The sequence below is a fragment of the Condylostylus longicornis genome, unplaced genomic scaffold, assembly GCF_029603195.1.
Source record: "Condylostylus longicornis isolate FDR11 unplaced genomic scaffold, ASM2960319v2 ptg000004l, whole genome shotgun sequence".
In the NCBI taxonomy this organism is placed as follows: domain Eukaryota; kingdom Metazoa; phylum Arthropoda; class Insecta; order Diptera; family Dolichopodidae; genus Condylostylus; species Condylostylus longicornis.
This window is the reverse complement of record NW_026577973.1, coordinates 17,487,362-17,507,196: the sequence shown is the minus strand read 5'-3', so window position 1 is coordinate 17,507,196 and position 19,835 is coordinate 17,487,362. Positions and strand designations below refer to the sequence as shown.

At 27.6% G+C, this 19,835-nt stretch overlaps 5 protein-coding genes across 7 annotated transcripts; 2 read left to right on the top strand and 3 right to left on the bottom strand.

Moving 5' to 3' along the window:
* Positions 1-250: 250 nt before the first annotated feature.
* On the bottom strand, positions 251-6,497 carry LOC129608052 (tanabin). The gene is made up of 7 exons (XM_055519365.1): positions 6,336-6,497; positions 5,278-5,595; positions 4,901-5,041; positions 4,649-4,836; positions 4,142-4,579; positions 1,408-4,072; positions 251-1,341 (listed from the first exon to the last, which is right to left on the bottom strand). Exons 2-7 carry the CDS (start codon positions 5,455-5,457, stop codon positions 874-876), a joined length of 4,080 nt encoding a protein of 1,359 aa, XP_055375340.1. The 5' UTR covers positions 5,458-5,595; positions 6,336-6,497; the 3' UTR covers positions 251-873.
* Positions 6,498-7,983: 1,486 nt separating this feature from the next.
* Positions 7,984-8,972, top strand: LOC129610118 (uncharacterized). Its single transcript, XM_055522498.1, has one exon. It carries the CDS (start codon positions 8,011-8,013, stop codon positions 8,881-8,883), a length of 873 nt encoding a protein of 290 aa, XP_055378473.1. The 5' UTR covers positions 7,984-8,010; the 3' UTR covers positions 8,884-8,972.
* Positions 8,973-8,976: 4 nt separating this feature from the next.
* On the bottom strand, positions 8,977-10,393 carry LOC129610111 (ubiquitin-like domain-containing CTD phosphatase 1). Its single transcript, XM_055522485.1, has 3 exons — positions 10,241-10,393; positions 10,071-10,175; positions 8,977-10,009 (listed from the first exon to the last, which is right to left on the bottom strand). Exons 1-3 carry the CDS (start codon positions 10,299-10,301, stop codon positions 9,204-9,206), a joined length of 972 nt encoding a protein of 323 aa, XP_055378460.1. The 5' UTR covers positions 10,302-10,393; the 3' UTR covers positions 8,977-9,203.
* Positions 10,394-11,692: 1,299 nt separating this feature from the next.
* On the top strand, positions 11,693-13,297 carry LOC129610518 (evolutionarily conserved signaling intermediate in Toll pathway, mitochondrial). Its single transcript, XM_055523132.1, has 3 exons — positions 11,693-12,254; positions 12,316-12,793; positions 12,850-13,297. The coding sequence occupies exons 1-3, from the start codon at positions 11,826-11,828 to the stop codon at positions 13,146-13,148; spliced, it is 1,206 nt and encodes a 401-aa protein (XP_055379107.1). The 5' UTR covers positions 11,693-11,825; the 3' UTR covers positions 13,149-13,297.
* A 694-nt stretch (positions 13,298-13,991) lies between these two features.
* Positions 13,992-18,908, bottom strand: LOC129610497 (GTP-binding protein 2). Of its 3 annotated transcripts, none has more exons than XM_055523112.1 (4): positions 18,838-18,908; positions 14,681-16,103; positions 14,457-14,624; positions 13,992-14,400 (listed from the first exon to the last, which is right to left on the bottom strand). In XM_055523112.1, the coding sequence occupies exons 2-4, from the start codon at positions 16,094-16,096 to the stop codon at positions 14,146-14,148; spliced, it is 1,839 nt and encodes a 612-aa protein (XP_055379087.1). In that variant the 5' UTR covers positions 16,097-16,103; positions 18,838-18,908; the 3' UTR covers positions 13,992-14,145. The 3 variants fall into 3 exon arrangements, with proteins under 3 accessions (XP_055379087.1, XP_055379095.1, XP_055379079.1); XM_055523120.1 differs by lacking the exon at positions 18,838-18,908 and adding an exon at positions 16,455-18,012; XM_055523104.1 differs by having other exon boundaries at positions 13,994-14,400; positions 18,685-18,902.
* Between the last annotated feature and the right edge of the window lie 927 nt (positions 18,909-19,835).

Sequence of the window (19,835 nt, the reverse complement as noted above, 5' to 3'; positions counted from 1 at the left end):
GTAATCAAACATTTTACATTTTATAAAAATTGCTTATATTAAAGAAAAAATATTAATACTATTATTTTTTTACTTTACATATTTCAATTGTTTTATTTAGCTAGAAAATTTATATATATACAATTTCTAGTATTCAAATATATTTTATTAAAAAAAAACTTTTAAATTATAAAATAAATTATTCTAATTTCTATTAAATATTAATTTATTTTTCGTAATAATGGTGCCAGTAGTGTGATTAAATATAACAAACAATTTCAAATTATTTGAATTGCCTTTATGATTCATTTAATGATTTTAAAAAAATTAATAATTTACAAATTTTCGTGCATTTAGGTTTTTGTTTATACATAGGTATTGCAAAAAAAAATTTTGGAATATGCGTTATTCTAAATTTCGAACATCTATTGCAATGCTATTTTCAATTTAAAAATAAAAATAGTAGAGTTTTTATATTCCACAACAATACAATTTGAAAATATTATAATTAATCTGTAGAAAATCAGTTAAAAATTGTGTAATATTAGGGATTTAAATGAAAAACGAATTATTGGACTCAGTTACTTCCGCTTACTTAATTTCGTAATTTCGCCATTTGAAACGAAATCAAATGAAAGCCCTACAAGATGTTCTCAAGTTTGTTGTGATGGTATGTTCATTTACATATATACTGAACACGTGTACGTATGCATTTAAGTATTATAAAACAAATTTTTTTGTAAATATTTAACTCGTTATGTACTGGGAAAAACTAATTGCCACTTAAAAAATTTTTTTTTAGTAAGCGGTTTTCTTATTTAACAATAAAAATTACCTAATATCTTATTTGATAAATATTAAATAAGGGTACGCTTACTGTATTATATTATATATTTATAGTTCTCCTTCGCGCTTCCTTATTTGAACTTCTATATTATCGCTATTCATCTCTTCATTTGCAGTTGCATTAACATGATCTAATTCCCCCGGTGGATTGGTATTTGTCGCTAAAGTTATTCCAACTAAATTAGTATCACATTGATTGTCTTCTACGGTGCAACAGTTTTCACTATCAACAATCTCGTTTCGTAACATTTTTTCAAAATTTTCATTGTTATGGTTTTCTGCTATTTCATTAATGTTTTCCAATTTTGGCAGTCTTATTGAAAATTGTTCATTAACTTCATCAGATAATAGAATGTTTTCGTTAGTATTCGCTATATGAGAAGATTCAACAACGGATGAACTTTCTAAATTTATGGGGTAACTAACTGGATTTGTTTTATGAATATCTTGAATTGGCAAATCGATTTGATGTAATTGGGTCTCATGTGATAAATGTGGCTTCATCGTTGATTGTTCCTAAAATATTAGTTATAATTATATGTATACGTTTCGGTTTTCAATTTAACATACTATTAAATTTACCTGTTTATATAAATCGCTTTCAGAATTTTTTTTTATATTATCAATCAAAGGAGTTTGAAGGTCCCCGGTTGGAAACATGTTCAACTTTATTTTTTTGAAACCAAAATTTTCGGATTCAAGTGATTCTTTACTGTTATTATCAATATCATTTTGATTGAACTCCGGATGCTCTTCACTATTTTTGTTTATTTCGGCAGTATTATTTGCACTCACATCTAAAGCCTCATTCTTTTCATTATTTAAATCAGTGAAATTAATTAAATTTAATTTGGATGACTCGCAATTCATACCCATGTTCATAATAATTGGTTGTAATTCTTTTATAGGTGATGGAGATTTAGAATACCTGCCAAACTCATTACAGTTATAATCTTCGTCGTAGTTGTCTTGATCATTATCGGAACCATATTCATATTGATCGTCCTCAACAAATGTTTCTTCAGTAAACTCAATCTCTTGTTTAATTTTGATATTTGGATCAAATAAACTTTCAGTCTCAACAACTGGATTTGTTGTTCCAATCAACTTATCACCTTCTTCTAAAGGTATATTGTTACTATATTGAGACTCATTGGCTTTGAAATTTAATGATTCTAATTCTAAATTACTTTCCTTCAAATTTTGTTGTAAGCTCTTACTGTTCGCAGATTTCTGTTTCTTCAACTTCCGCTTTGTGTTATTATATTTTTTGTTAGGTTTAAAGTCTTTTATTGGCTTATCAACCAAACTGTCTTGTTGTACAAGATTCTCATTTACACTGTTTTCAAAATTATCCTCGTTTTCTTCATACTCATTACTATCATCTTCAAATTCATCGGAACTCTCTTCAACTGTACCTTCATTATTGTCATTCAATTCATCACTTTCTTCAATTTTTCCATTGTTTGATAGTATTTCTTGAGCTTGCTCAAGATAGTCCCCGAAATCAGGCTCTTCTTTGATAACAACATTAGCGTAACCAATATCATTTTCCTGTGAATTTTTGTCCAAATTTACGCCGGAGGAAACTTCAGATATCTGAAGCATGGGTATATCGGTGTTAAGAGGTTTCGCAATATTCTCTTGTGTTAACTTATCTTCGATATTTATTTCTAAAGTATTTTTCGAAGGCAGTTTGATTCCGCTAGATACGGCTACTATCTGTGGCATTAACGAAATGGAGTTATCCTTTTCTTGAACAGTAGAATTTATACTTTCTTGGATTTTCACTTGGTTAAGATTTTCACTTTCCCTATTTATTTGAATTTGACCAAAAGCTTCAGACTCTGTGTTAAATTGATTATTACTAGTCTCTTTTACTTGAATTTTGTCAAGAGCTTCAGTTCCACTAGAAATAGAACTGATTTGTAGTAACGCAGATGAACTTTGTTGGGAGACCTGTAAAGAATCTGAAACTGATTGTACATCTGCGATAATAGGTAAACCATTATTGGTACTTTCAATTGAAAGCTCTGTTTCTTCTTCACTATTATAATCATCGAAATTATGGAAATCATCTGAACCATTAAAAACCTCATTGTCTACGAATTCTGGATCTATTTGTTCTGATTTTATGACTACAGGTTGAGGGAAATCAAATTTCTCTTTATCCTTTGTTGGGGAGGTTTTTTCAGAATTGCTCAACGATTCATGTTCTTCATTTGAAGGAGATTTCATTTCATCTTCAGAAGTTAATTTTTCAGTCTCCTTATTTTTCTTTTTGGAAGTTTTAATTTTTTTCTTTTTCTGAGATTCTAAAATTGAACTATCATTTCCCATGTTAGCAATAAATGATGAATTTAATGTTCCATGTTCCTTTTTAATCTTTAGTTTTAGAGCCGGTAGTGGGGGTTGTGAAATTGTAGGATACGTAATAATTTCTTGTTTTATATTTATTTCAACATTTGATTCCACTTCTTTATAATTTTCATCTAAAACTTCTTGTTTTATGTGTGGTGTTGGGAAATTTCCAATTTGAATTTCACAGTCAATTGCCTCAGAGTGTTGCCTTTCTTGGGGAGTTTGTATATTTTGTGCTTCCATAGGTTCCTGTTTTATATTTACTAAAGTTCTAAAAGTATCTTGTAATAAAACTGAACACCGAGCCATCATTGCCTCTTCTTTCTGTTTTTTTCCATTTGGTTTAAGTAAATTTGAATCTGTACACATAACTGTTGACATTGTCTGAGAATCTTTTACTTCTGAATTAGATGTTTGTACTGCAGTTGAAGAGGGTATTACAACCATAGTGTGACTTATCCTAGAATTTCGGTTTTCTTTAAATATTGGTGCCGCAGTAATTTGTCCTGTTTGTTGGATCGAATTTTTAGAAGCTTTTGATTTAGATATGGAAGGTGACGGCAAAATTGCTAGAGGAACTGGAGAATCTGCTAATGGTAAAGGTGGCGGAAGCAAAGGACATATATCGAGCGGTTCATCTTTTATAACATAATTCATTTCTTCTTCATTACGAATTTTCGCATTACATGTTGCTATGTGTTTTAATGTGTTTGACTGATTAGATAATTTACATTTGCATTTAGGACATTGCAAAGAACTAGTTATGCAACCATGCATAAAAAAAAGATTTTTTGTTTGAAACTCTACTGAACATAATTTACATATAACATTCGGTAAAATATTTATTTGCACCCCACGTGGAACTAAATGGCATTCACGAATATGTCTAAAATAATTTATAATAGTAAAGTATTCAAGTTATTTAATATTATGCGAGTATAATTGTCAATGTTACCTAGTTAGACCTTGTAAAGAATTTATTTCTTTATCGCATCTACCACATTGATAAGGCGTTTTTGATAACTTGTGCCATAAATTATGACTTTTAATTTCATTTGTTTCCTCTATTTTCTCGTTGCACCTTACACAAAAGTAACGATCTATTGAAGGAACATGTAACTTTAACAAATGGCTTTGCAAAAGAGCTGCAGAAGCAAACGTCATTTGACAAATTTGACAGATAATCATTCTAGGTTCCTGTTTAATGTTTTTGAGTGTTTTATCAGCTTTTAATTTGTCTTGCTTCAACTTCAAAGTATTTTCCAATTTATTTTTTTTTTCAATTTTAGGTTTGGGTATGGGAATTTTGTTAACTTCAGTTTTTGCAGCCTTATCTAATTTTGCTTTAAATTTTTTACTTGCTTTATTAGATAAAATATCATCTTCAATTTTCCTAAAATATTCAAAAATTTTACGTATTACAACAGGATTTTCATTTTGAAGAATGATTGTCAAAACTTACACTTCCGAATTAAAGGGGTCCTCGTTTTCTAATTTAACTTGTTTTGGCTCATTGAGAAAGGGAGGCGGCTCCGCATTTTTTCTCTTTTTTGCTTTTTTTTCTGTTTTAGCCTTTTTATTTTCTAAACTATCTTTTTTAGGAATTGCAGAATTAACAACTGTTTCACCTTGTTCCCATTTAAGTTCCAACTACAAAAAAATATGAATTTGTATTTTTTGTTTATGATTTTGAATTTGATATTTCTATACTTACTTTAGGCTGCTCTGATAATCCTAAAAGTTTTCTCGTTTGCACGTTTGTGACATAGCACATTTCTCGAAATTCATGAAAATCGTTAATTTTATCAAAACAAAGGGCACAAATTGTTTTTGGCATTTGATCATTTGGAGTTACCTAACATTAAAAACGAGCTTTAATTTAGTTATCTTGTCTAATTTGTAAAAATTATTCCAATATTGTAAAAAGCACATAATTTTTTTTTTTAACAAGTTTGAATTGTTGAACTCTTCAAACTTCTAAAATATTTTATATTTTCTATGTTTTGATTTTTTACAATATTAAGAAAAAGCGAATTTAATACAGAATTATACATATGTAAATTTTCTGATTAAAGTTATTTCTGATATTACCTGAATCCCAACACAATTAAATATTTTTTTGTACAATGGGGGCTCAATTTCCCCATCATCGCTTAAAAACACGACTTCTTCCAATATTCCAACCTTGTTAGGATTATCAATTCCGCACAATCGACATATTTTATATAAATTATTTTTAACTTGTTTATTAATTTTGACAAATCTTTCCATTTTCTTCTACCGTGTTTTTCTTTTAATTTTCTCAACCAGACGTTGAGGGCTCGGCTAAATTCAATATTATTCACAATAATAAACGTCAATAAATTATCTCCCAGAAAAAATCCACCATTCACAATATCTCTTTGATTTCTATTAAAACAGAGAATTTTATATGTATCTTAAATAATTAGAACTTACGTTAACAATATATTAAAAGTATTGAAGTAAGAAAATAAAAGTAGAAAAAACCAATTCTATGTAATGTATTTCATAGTTCATTAATATAAATTACACAAGTAGAAATGTTTAAAAATCTTCAGTGCAAGCACCAATGAGTTATTTAAATTGTTTTTTCTTTTTTGGTTCTCTTTTCATTTTCTTATTCACAATTTTATGAAACTTAAAATGGAGCGACGTTGCAATTTGTAAAATGACTGCTATAAAAATAGTTATTGATTTCTCGCATTTGGTAACTTCTTTTGTCTAATTATATTAAAATTGCAATAACTTTTTAGCAGAACTTGAAAATATGCTAAATTGTATTTGCTTTAAAGTAATTATAAGACAATAAATAGTTTTTACTGAAATTTAACTTCTTTCACTTTTTTTTAGTAACATTAAATGTGTTTAAAAAAAACTTTGTTTTAAAAAGGTGTTTATTGATTAGAGACATTATCATGTTCAGCAATGTCATGTTCAAATGTTTGTTAAAATTTTAACAAGTTAATCGATGAAAAATACTACATGCATCTAAGTTTTTGAAAGACAAAATCTGACGCACTTTTTAAATTACTTCAGAATATATTTAACTCTTTATAAAAAAAATAGCAAGCTCCAATTCATTTGTTATTTTCTTACTTTCATGCATACATAACATTTTTTTTTGTTACCTATTTAAAAATTTAAGGGTAATCCCTGTTAATTAATAATTGGATTGCATTGCCAAAAAACTAAATTTATATCAGTAATCACCAAAACTAAAGGGCAAAAAATTTGCTACAATTAAAAACGATAGACATTGAATACGAAACTATTTGCTATGCCTATATGTAATTTTGTGCATATTTTAATGATTAAAACTTTTTATATTTTTCCAATTCCTAAATCAATTAAATGAAAATTGTAATATTTAAAATATAGTTTGTATTATTATTTGAGTAAAATATTTTTAATTGTTTTAAGAAATACTACTTTTATTAAAAAATTTACTATTCCGGTTTTACAATCGATGCAATTTGGGTTAAAATAATCGACTGTCTGTTTTGACAGTAAAGGAAAGTACCATTCACAATAAAAAATTTATTCATTTACCCCTCCACAATAAGATTTATAATAATTTTTCATAACAAAATAAATTAAAGTTTAAAAGTGGAATTTACATTTAGATTTGTAAAGCATAGTTTTTATCAAGCATTGTGTAATAAACAGCTGTTTTTATCAATAAATTTATAAATTTTAATTGCCAAAATTAAATTCTTATACAAAACTAAAAATAAAAAACATGTACAAAATGTCAAAAGCTTAAAATAAGAAACATGTATAAAATGTCAAAAATGCGTATAGCGCAAAGTTTCAATGTTAATACAAAATGAGGAGTTACTATCGAACCCCACTAATATGAACTAAACAATTATCTACTTGTATTACTACCTCGCAAATAGAAAGAAAAAGAAACTATTATTTTATAGAACCGAAGTTTTATCGTTCACATAAAAATATAATTGCTCTTTTCCCACGCAGGAAAACTCTTTTCTCTCTTAAGCTGGATTCGTCGTTTTTGAGCTGAACTATTTAAAGTCGAATCATTTTTTCTCTTGAGTCTTGGTTCGTCTGAAAACAGCTGATTTTTTTTTGTTATAATGCATTTACTACTTTTTTGACAAGAATTATATGTAACTGCTATAGTTCAGTATATATAAATTTGACGTTTTAAAAACACCCCACATTAAAGTTGAAGTTGATTCAACTTTTTGAGAGAAAGGAAAAAAGCTGTACTAAAAATAAAAAGAATGTCAAAAATCCAAATTTTCATGTAAAATACATCAGCTCGTCGTTTAACTGACGAACCAATGAATCCAGCTTTATTACTTTATTGTGACATGATTTACATAACTGTAAAAAAATAGAATAAAATCGTTAACAATATCTATAGTGTTGATAACACCAATTAATATTGTATAAATTCGTTTTCCTTTGTTTTTTCCTAATGTAATAGTTCCTCTGTAAATGGTGCTTGTATTAGGGATGGTATATTTATGTGTACGTATGATTATCTCAGCTATTGTAAAGTTCTTAATTTTAAAGAAGCTTACTTCGCGTTTACATTATTTGTATTTGCTATAAAAGAAAAAATCTTTGTTACCCTTTGTGTAAAGATATTTCAAAATTACATTTTCCATATAAATATTCACTTACGAAGATATGCGTGCCTGTATGTTTGGAAAACTAAATAGCTCTAGATATGTACGTGTCATCTTTATAATCTGGTTGTACTGTATTATTAAAAGAAGAAAAATTGTTATTATTGACAATCATATGTATATTTTTTAGTTTTAAAAAGAAAAGATGAATTCAAAATGGGAAGCTAAATACGATTTTAACAAAAATGCTAAATCATATGAATGTCCCAAAAAAGGAATAAAAAAAGAAGTAGTAAGTTTCAACTACCAGTCTATGACAAAACCAACAGAAATATCCAGATGTCTAGTTATAATCGATGATATAAAAAATTTAAATAACAGGGAATCCAATTATTTGTCCGCTAAATTAAAAACAGAATTTTGGATTGAATTGGGTTCTGCTGTTACCGCTCTAGATTATTATGTAGAAATAATCTTGCAACAAATGTTTCAAAACGAAACAAGCCGATGTTACATCAAAACTAAAGCCGGAGAGGAGATTACCTTCATAATAAAACTTATTAAAATTGATTTCAAAGGATATATTTTTGAACTTAATTTGAAAGACGCTTACGAGTTATCAAAAAAATATAAGGAAAATGGGGTTTTAATGTTTAAAAAGTATCCAAAATTTGCTCAAGAATATTTTTGTCGTGCTGCCAAGATTCTGCTGTCTTATGGACCTTTTGATGATTTATCGGAAGAAAATGATGGTGTTGAAGCTGAGTTATTAAAAAAATTACTACAGAATTTAAAATTAAATATTTCAGCATGTCTTATAAAAGAGCAGCGATATGAAGAGGTCGTATTTTTGACGAGTTTTGTGGAAGAAAATTCGGAGAATATAGATAAAGCCATTTATAGAAGAGCTTTGGCTCTACATAACTTAAAAGAATTTAAAAAAGCTAAGGAAGTTATAGAGAAATCGAAAACATTTAGGAAAAACGCAGAATTAGTCAATTTGCATACGAAGATTTTAAATGATTGGAAAACTAACGATCATAACTATAAGAATGTTGTAAGAAAAATGTTCAGTTAGGGGCACTTATTTCACATTCCTATAATGTTTCTCTATTTATTCGAAAACAAAAAAAATAAAAATATTAAGCATATTTTTTTAAATGCTAATGAGTGTTTATTTTTTAAAGCATTCTTTGATGTTTCAATAAAGCAAAAATTTCAGAAAATAATACAAAAATAAAATGATATTATGGAGTAAATTCAAGCTTTAAGTACATGTTATTTACATATTTGATTCAAATATTTTCCTATGTTATCAAACAAATAATTTTAATTATACATTAACAGAGGCGAATTGCTTGATATTAGAGGTACCTGCATCAATCTTTAATTATATCACTATAATCTTCCTGGATCGTAATTTTCCCAATTTCTATGGTTCAGCGTATTAAAATCATCACAATTTTCTGCTATATCCAACAAATATTTTTTCAATTTCAGAAGCTCGGAGTCTTTATCACGATTTAAGTGGGCTTGACGATAAGGCCGTATTCTTAAACCTGATTTAGGGTTCATCAAAAAATTTCTTCGGATATCATCAAGCATTATTGTATTTTTTGAATTATAATAATCTGGATATTTTCCCCAAATTACTCCCAAAGGTTTTACATCAATTACACCACGGTCTGTTGTATAAATGCTTATCATTGCGTTTGAATCTAAATAGAACAAAATTTTATAATCTGGATTGGCACTTACGCCCAAAAGCTTCATTTTTTCTTCAATCCACTTCATACCGGTTGCTGACCAAATAACAATATCATAATACGCATAAGCCGAAGTTAAAAATTCGTGTAAATATGGACGCATTAATTCAGCTCCGGTTTCAGCTGTAGATCGATGATCAAATAAAGTGTAATCTATATCAAGAACAAGCAAATGTCTATTTTTTCTTGGGGGAGTAATTTCCTTGATAACGTAGTCCTTTATACGTTTTTGCACTTTGTTCAAATATATGCACGAGTTTTCTATTGTTGGCATATCTTTTTCTTCATTGTCCTCAAAATCATCCACAACGTCTTCAGAACCGTCTGGTTTACTACAGGCATTTTCTATATCCTGCTCTGTTGAACCCATCATCATTATTTTAAAATTAGGTTTTAAGTCTAATTGGTTAAGACGTACGTCATCTGCAGCCAATTTATCTAAAAGAACAACCATTTTGCTATTAGCTTTCTAATAAATTATTCATTCATTCGTTCTTACTTTTATATTTTAAATTTAGAAGCTTCTGCCTTTCAGGACGGACTTGTGTTTTTTTATAAATTTCATGTTTCAAAATAGCTACGGTATCTTGTTCAACCAAATCGCCTGTAATTACATAGTTCAAAAATATTTAAGCACAATGATTTTTTCCTGCTTTATTGAATTCATACTTATTGGAAATTCTTTTCCACTCCACTTTACAATAAATGTTACGTCCTTAACATCATCCATATTGGAATATAATTATCAATTTTAAAATTTATAATTAAAAACAAATTCCCCAAAACTCTTACAAAAAATCAAATAAACATTTGATAATTGGAGAATCTTTCACTTTAATATCACATGACATTACTTTCATCGCTTCAATCATTCAATAGTGAATAACAATCACTTATATTTGATCACAGGCCTGAAAATTAAAATATTTTTTTTTACTTAAGATTTGACGTAAACTTATGTTTAAATGTTCATCCATGGCTGATATAATATTGTTCATATATTTGATAATAGTCGATATGAGTGTTTAAAATATCATTTTATAACTTACATTATGTTTATTAATTGCAAGCTTACTGGTAGATAGTACACTAGTGAATTAAACAAAAACAGAAATTTTATTCACATGCGTTTATTTATTCATTTGGAATTGTTTTCAAACATGGTTGACAGAAACATATCTGATATTTTTGCGATATCAAGGTTTGGAAATAAAATTTATTTCTCACAACAAATATTCTGGTGGTTTGTATGGATTAGTGAATTAACAAAACAGACAACTGAAAATTTTGTGATTCTTCGTTCAACAATATGTTAAGCTTTTAGGTCCAAAAAGTATCGAATATATGGTTGAAAGGGTATGTCAAGGGATAAGAATAGGAAGTAAAAACGCCCAAAGAATTTAAAAGTACAAGGTCCTGATAAATTTTTAGTATGCATTCAGTTTGAAATAACAAAATTTGGCCGAAAATTAAAAAGCGCATATTATTTGAGGTGTTTTGCTAATTTTTTTGAAATGTTGACATGTTTTGCTGTTTACCAAAACGTAGAACAAAAGTGAATTCTAGCTATAGAAAATAATTTTGTTTACCGAAGTTGTTAGCAGAAAGTAGAATGTAAAGTTGACGTCAAAAAGTTAGCATTTTGGGAGACGTCAATTGTGAGTCTCAGTTACAAAGCAGTAAATCTCTAATGGATATTCAAAACCAAAATTTTTGATTTAGCTTTTTTCAATGTATATTTTAAGTTTTTTCATAAATTTGAAGTTGATGCAATAAAATTAGTTTAAAATAATTAGATATATAAAATTGAAACTTTCTTGGTTGAGACGATCTAATTGGCAGTTGCAACTCGATTGCGGTTCTGAAAATCAATAAAGAGAATGCAATTGTTACTATTCTGGGTAAAATGGTCGAATAAAGTCATCAAAATGTCCACACGCGTTACTATCCTTGCCTAAAAAAATTGTTGGCGAGGGAAGTGTAATGAAACGTATGCCAACAATTGATGCAAAAGTGGGTGTGTAAACCGGCATATTAACCATTATTTTAATTATAATGTAAACACAGCTATCAACATTTATTTTGATAGCGAAAGTCTTATTGGATATTATAAACAGCTGAGCTTGTTTACAAATTTTTACTCTTATGTTTGAAATTTATTTCAATTGATTTGTTTGACATAATACATTTTTACTTACACAATTCTTTAAATCAAGTGCTACGAAACAAATGCTTTCACACTTTGTACTCAATAATGCTTAAATACCGCAATGTTTTTCAATTATTCAAATCTCCATTAATAAGTTTGTATGACACGAAAGTTTTTAGCAAGTACTTAAGTTCTAATAAATTCAGTGAACAAGCTGAAACAAAAAGAAATGGAAATAAAGAACTGAAAAATTTACCAACTCTGCGAGAGGGTTTTGAGAGTATTTCTGATAAGTCCAAAGATACTTTCTTGGATATGGTAAAAATATTTGAAAACAAAAGCATCAGTCGAAGAAGTCATGTGGAGTTTATTTATACAGCTTTAAAAAACATGGAATCTTTTGGTGTTCACACAGATATTGAAGTGTATAAAGCCCTAATCAATGTAATGCCTAAGGGTAAATTTATACCTACTAATATATTTCAAGCTGAATTTATGCACTACCCAAAACAACAGCAATGTATAATAGATTTGGTACCTTAATCAAAAAATGATTGAAACATGATTTAAAATTTTTTTCATTAAATTTTTGCAGCTCGAACAAATGGAGGATTGTGGGGTGATTCCTGATTATGAGATGGAAGCCATGCTACTAAATATTTTTGGGCGAAGAGGTCATCCCCTTCGAAAGTATTGGAGAATGATGTATTGGATGCCAAAATTTAAAAACTTATCTCCATGGCCTTTACCAAATCCAGTACCAAATGAAGCTTTAGAGTTAGCTATATTAGCTGTTGAACGAATGTGTTCTGTTGATTTATTATCAAAAGTCGAGATATACAATAGCGGGGATATCCCGGAGGCAGTGGATGACACTTGGATTGTAAGTGGTATTAGCAAGGACCAATCAGAATTACTGAAAAGCCATGATAAACAAAAGCCACTTTATATAGAAGGTCCCTTTCTCATATGGTTAAGAAATAAACGTGTTAATTATTTTACTTTAAGAGGGGATCCAGATGAAGAGTTTTTCAAAAAACTTGAAACAATTGAAAATGAGAAGAACCCAGATGGTAGTACTAGTTCCATATTTAAATTATATTTTTATTAATATTGTTTAATTTTTAAGATATTCAAGATATAAATATACCTTTTTTCGGCTTACCACCCATAAATAAAAGTAGACAGATATCTACCTTAAAAAGATCAGTCCACCAGCAAGAAGAAGGAACGATATTTGGCATATGTGCGACAGGAACTTCTACCAAAGATTCCTTGTTGTCTTGGATTAGGTTGTTAGAAAAAAATGGTAATCCAGTTTTGGGTCAAATACCAATTTTGTTTAGGTTTCATTCTAAAATTGACACAACCTTGGTTCCTGTATCTAAAACTGAAAACATAACGGATAAGAATAACGAGAAAAGATAACAGCAAAATATTTAGTTTTAATAGTTTTTAATTGAATAAAATTTTTGTTACATTTTCATTTTCCTTTACTTATATGTACATACATAATTTCTACTGCTGTAGAAAGAAATTAAAATATAAACTAATACTTTTTCTTTAAAAAAAATATACATATTTATTTACGATATATTATGTACTTATTTTAAGTACGAATTAGTTTCTTTTGTGAAAATAAAAAAATTTCATTTTTCGACTAGAAAAAATATGTTTTAATATACAACGTTTTTAAGTTACCAAATTTCTTAAATCTAATCACAGATTTTAAATTTTGAAAATTCATATTGGTTTTATAAAACTTAACACAAAAGATTGATAGAAAATCATTTTCGTTTTTAAAACCGAAATTATTACTTTTTCTCGAAATATATATATATGTTTGCTTTTTATTAAATATGATACAGAACTCTCTTAAAAACACAAACTTAAATTTATGATATTAAAATGAAAACAAAAATATTTTACATATATCTTCTTTGTATTGTGAGATCCCCGTCATCAAAAATAAATTCTATTTACTAAAAACTATCTAATTTCAACTATATATGTAAATAAACTTTGTCCAATAATTTAAACTCTTTATATTAATGTAGTACGGGGAAACATATATATTTAGTTCTAAATGAAATCTAAGAAACTTATGGAAATACCAGTATTGGGAAAATATTGAACAATAAGTTAAAAACTATAAGCTAAAACCTTCAATCTAGCAATAAATTTGTAATGCTTCTAAAATTTTAAGTCAAATTCCTGAACAAAAAAGAATTTAATTTATCTGTTCCAATTATAATTAATTAATTTATAATTTTGAAAACAAATTATTTTTCTTAATATTTTTGTTTAGTTCTATTGTTTGTCTTTAGTTTATTAATCTCAGAACACAAAAGCGTGCTAAAAAAGTAAAATTGTTCCTAAAATGTTTTTTCTGTTATTATAAGCAGATAAAAATCAATATTTAAATTTAAAGTTGAAAAACATGTGTTACATGCCCTATTCCTTTATTTCTTCCTTCTCGGAAAAGAATTCTCATTCCAGGTCGAACGTATTCTGGGTGGCAAACAAATTGGAAAATCACTGATGCACTATCATTTGTTCCTAAGCTTTCTTTACCCATTATACCACGGATAACGGCAGTTTGCCTGATACTACCAATATGGACAGTCGTTTGAAATCCAACGCATATTGCAGTGGCATGATACAGAACGGAAACTTTTGCCTAAATAATAGAATATTTTGAATAAAGCTACAACATACATCAATATTTTTTAATACCTGAAAAAAATATATTCCTGAAGGATCTTCCTCGTTTATGTTGTCCGCTAAAAGGATCATTCCACTGCGTAACATTGAAAGGTTTTCGTTAGGAAGAAAAGATAAGGATGCACTTTGACCTGCTCGAACAACTCTGCAAGGAGCTTTATTTCTATGAATAGAGTGAACCTAAAATTTTTATAACGTAATTAGTTTCGTAAATTAAAAAGGTTTTATACGCTTACTGTAACCGGAAAAAAATGTCCATCTGCTAATGGACCTATTTTCATTTGCATATTTTCTGTTAAAACACCTTTTGTTAGTAGACCCCCAACCACGGAACCAACTTCAGATACTCTAAATATTTCATCAATATGAAATTCACAAGGTTCCTGTTCTAACCGCTCTTTTTCTGAATTACTTATTCCCGGTGAAAGAACGTACAAAAACCTGGTAACCAAATCTAATCCAGATCCAGTAACATTTGATACGCAAAATATAGGTACAATGTTTTCCGCTGTTAAATTCGAGCCCGCCGTCAATACATCATCCTCATTATTTACAACAAAGGGCACCTTTCTACAACCCACAGAAGTAAGGATGTTTTTTAATTCGTTTACAGTACTTTCAGGTGAAGTTATATCAGTTTTAGTCACAACTATAAAAAAGGGCATGTCGAGTGCTCTTGCAATAGATAAATGTTCCTTACTAGTTCCATTAAAGCCACTACCAGCTGAAACAACTAGCATTGCATGATGTGGTGAATAACCTGACAAAGCTTGTACCGTTGTTTTCATATAGCGACGATGACCAGCTAAATCCATAAATGTAACTAATTTTGTTGATTTATCGCTAATTTCTTCAGCTGTCATCATTTCATTATATTTATAATTAATAATATTGCCCGCAGAATCAAAACCTAATGTTTCGTGCGATATACAAGATGTTCTACCAGATTGAATTTCATGCATATGACGGAACATATTTAGCCGAGCACGACCTCTGCCGTTGTCAAATTCTCCTTGAGTTAAAACACCTAATAGAGTAGATTTTCCAGCATCTGCTCCACCTAAAACTGCTACCCTAACTTCTATATTATGTTGATCATCTGGTATTTTACGCACCAAAACCTCAGTTACAGAACGTTTTCCACCAACTGATTTTCGTCTTAAAACACTAGTTGAGGCACCTAAATTATGTGCCATTTGTTTAAGAGTGTTCAACGATGCATTCATATCTTTATCATTAAGGCCGTGCATATGTCCCAAATCAGAGACTCCAATTTCATATATTGCTTCACCATGACCTTCACGTAGACGCCACTTCATTTGTGTAACCAAATGTTCAAACCGTTGTTTTGAAGGATTTATTAATTTTAATTTATATTCAATATTTCCAAGTTGTGGTTCCGGAGGTAAAATACCTTGATCGAAATCTATAATGATTTTATTGTTATTTTTATAATCCGATTCACTTTCACTGGAGCTACTTGTTGAAATTGTTCGATCATGATTTGTTCTAATATGTTGACCTTCATTATACTTATTTTTTGATTTTTCATTTCGATGATTTTTTCTGTTCTTATTGTTATCTAATTTCAAACATTGATTATCCAAAAAATTATCCGATTGAGTTGGATCAAACAAACTTAGAAAGTCCATTATTTATCTAAAACAATATCAGATAGATTATTATTTTGTTCCAAAAGATTTGTATGAATGTGTGTTTATATATTTATATAAATACAAATTCAAAATTAAAAATTTAAATATGTACATGAACATAAATATTTTTTATGTATGTTTAATATTGAGTATTTTATATAAAATATTTTATTTCACAAAAAATATTATAATTTACTAAATAACATTTAATGCAATTAACAGAATTAGAATGGAAACAATATTTATATGTAGTTCTATCTATTTTGTGTGAATGCAATGACTTTATAAAAAATATTACTTCTCTGTAATATAATCTACTTTAAACTTGTAACTGTTTTAATACAAAACAGCTTACCCTTTTCACTTTTGATTAAATTATTTGGTTTCGACAGCAAACTAATGCAATATACCCAACATATTATACTAAATGCTGTAGATCGAAGTTTAACAGGTCTGGGCATATATACAACATCTTTAGAAAATTTATTCTGGTCTCTAAACCTTATAGGTTTGTGGAAAATACTTATCTACACCTCAGCATCTCAGTCTTCCTTTGCATTAGGCAGAACTAACTCCCCGTTTTGCCCAATTTCTTCAGATGAATTATCAAGTAGCGAAAATTTGCTTTTAAATTTTCTTCGATTAAGTATTTTGTTTTTTTAATTTTAATACATACATAATATGTACATATTTATTACGGAAAACTTTTGATTCTCTTTCACCTACTTTTGTATTAGCCTACTGATGTTTCTTTTTTCTGATTTTGATATTTTCATGATGAATCATAGCTTTATTTGGTTTTACTATTTTACTAATAACATAGCTAACATTACATAATATTACCAATGATTTAATAATGGTTATGTAATTTGTTTCTAACCGCATGGTGATAATTTTTAATTTATTACAATGCTCAATAAAAATAATTAAGAAATTTAATAATAAAAAAAGAATTTTTTATTTTATTTTTGTATTTAAATTTCTTCGAAACACAAAAAACCATTTGACTTTTATAGGGAATTTTATTTTTTATTATACTTTACATGTAAAAAATTACAGCATTAAGAGTAGCTATTTCGTAATAAATAGTAGTTAATGTTTCGTGAACAAATTATGGTAGGAGCCCTTTCCAAGCAACTTACATGCATGAATTTGCACATACTATATGTTAAAAAAAACTAAATAAAAGCTTATCGATTTATTCTGGTTTTTGAATACAACAATAAATTCAATACTTATTAACTTTTCCGTAGCAGTTGTTTTTAATAAAAAAAACATTCAATTGCCACGTTAAAAACAAACTTGGCTTAAAGCAGAAATATGTAAATATAAGTTAAATACAATTATCCGTTTTCATGGTTTATCCATGTGTATTTTTCAAAAAAATATTCAATAAAAGATTTTATAAATCTACTTACCTACCTACTAAGTGCCTAAGTAAAATAAAATTTTTGCACAAGTCAAATTGTAATGTTTTTGCTTTTAAATTGTTAAAAAAAACTTTTACTTTTTAAAATAATAAAAAGAACGTTTTTGGTACTTTTATAGAAAGGTGTCAAGACGTGTAGGAACAAAACCATAATCATAATGTATGAATCCATCCTAACATTCTTTTTCACAATACCTAATCATTTTCTTTTAATCTAGTTCATTGCTTTTATTTAAATATCTTTCCAAACAATCATGTACATACATATGTACACTTACATTAAGCAACCTTGATAAACAGTTCAATTCCCTCCAGCGTAATTTTATAAAATTTTATATGAAAGTATCTGCGAACTACTTGTACAATATTTATGTATATATTTTGGAATATTTTTATATTAATTGCTATTTAAATTTGTAAAATTAAAGTAAACATTTTCTTCCAATATGTTTGATTCAACAGTAGGACATTTTTAAAAAATTGGCTTACGTATTTTGTTAACTTTAGCGATTCATTCGTATATACATATAAACGATTGCTAAATCTTACCTACATCACTAGTATTTAAGAGCAAATTAAAAATCGAATTTTTATTAAGTCACATATCAAAGTAGAACTTTGCTTATTTGGCATACTTATCTTTAATTTTAATATAATTGAAAGCCTATATACCAAACCTGCCAGACTTTTTTTATTTTGTCGCAAAACAATTATATTTTGCATCTTTTGTATTCTATTATATTTTGTATTTTTGTATTAATTACACAAATATGTAAGTATGTATCTCAATAGGTGTTCTTATTTACATGCCTTTTGTTGGTATTAATTTATTTATTGCACAAAGTCTGACCTTACTTTAACTTTTATAATTCAATTTGTTTACTGACGTAATTTTTATTTTTGTTTTCTTTTTTTCAAAAACATACTTCTTAAAAGTGAAATCTATTTACAAACAATTTGCTTTCTTGCTATTTGCCAAATTTCTAAGCACAAAAAAAAATTAAAAATAGATACACAATATTTTTTGAAATTTCACAAATATTGTGAAATTACCAAAATTACTAAGAAAATGTTCAATTTTATAAACTTATGTATGTACATATGTACATGCAACTACATATCTGCTAATATTATAATTATTGTATATTAAACCTACTCTTTGTTAAATTTTTCAATAGTTTTGCTTAGTTTACCCTCCTTTTTAAAATTATACTTTGTTGCGTTATTTTTAATTAATTGTACATTTGCAATTTTATATTTCATAAATTTAAAATTATTTCTTAATTAAATCTTAAACAATTTTTTTTACTTTTAACTCATTCTGAACTTTTTTTGTTCATATTTTCACATCACCCCAGAGCACATAAAACAAAGTAAAACTGCAAGTGCAAGCGACAAGACAATATATAAATATACTTATGAAATGTCAAAATCATTTGTTTACTCGTTATTTGTTGCTAATGTTTGTAGCGTGTAACTGCGAAATGTGCTATGTTGTGGCAACAGTATATTGCTTTCATGCCGTTAAATTCAAAACTTTTGCATAATATTCATGATTTATTAAATATATATGGGTTTCTTCACGAGATAGAATTCAATTATATCTTAGTTATTTCTTTTGAAAAATAATAAGCTTTGTCTCATGAATAGGTTTTCTTTTCACCAAAAATGAATACAAGCATATATAATTTTTTGACAAGTTATATTGATTTTAACATAACAGTAATGTCTTTATATCTAACAAGTCCCAATGCTCAGAGAGAAACTTGAAAGCACGACCTTATTTGATATGGGTTTTTTTAAATCGAAGTGGCTATTTTTTGAGAAGAAATATTAAAATGAATTCACACTTATTATAAAGCAGGTAAAATTTAGAAATTATATTTGAAAAATCAAAAAAATATATTAATATTTTCATTGATAATTATTTTAAAATTTAAAAAAAAAGCGGAAAAACAACAAGCACATCCTTCGCCTTCAACGTTTTATATGTTACTGAAAGCATTTTATTATTTTTAAGTGAACAGCTTTTTTTTCTAATAGGGTAAGCTAACTCAAGATATGGGAAGTAACTGTAGTGTCAAGTTGAAAATATAAATAATGAAAGATATTTATTGAATATTGATATAAATACATAGTAAAGAAAAAATTTGAAGAGGGAATTAGAAAATAATATTTAAAATACAATCAAATATTATTTGTTAAATACAAATTTTATATAAACTTCAAAATTTTACCTCTATTTTTATTTGAAAAAATATTAAAAACTTACTATCATTTATATCAATTACCTAAGAAAAAAAATAT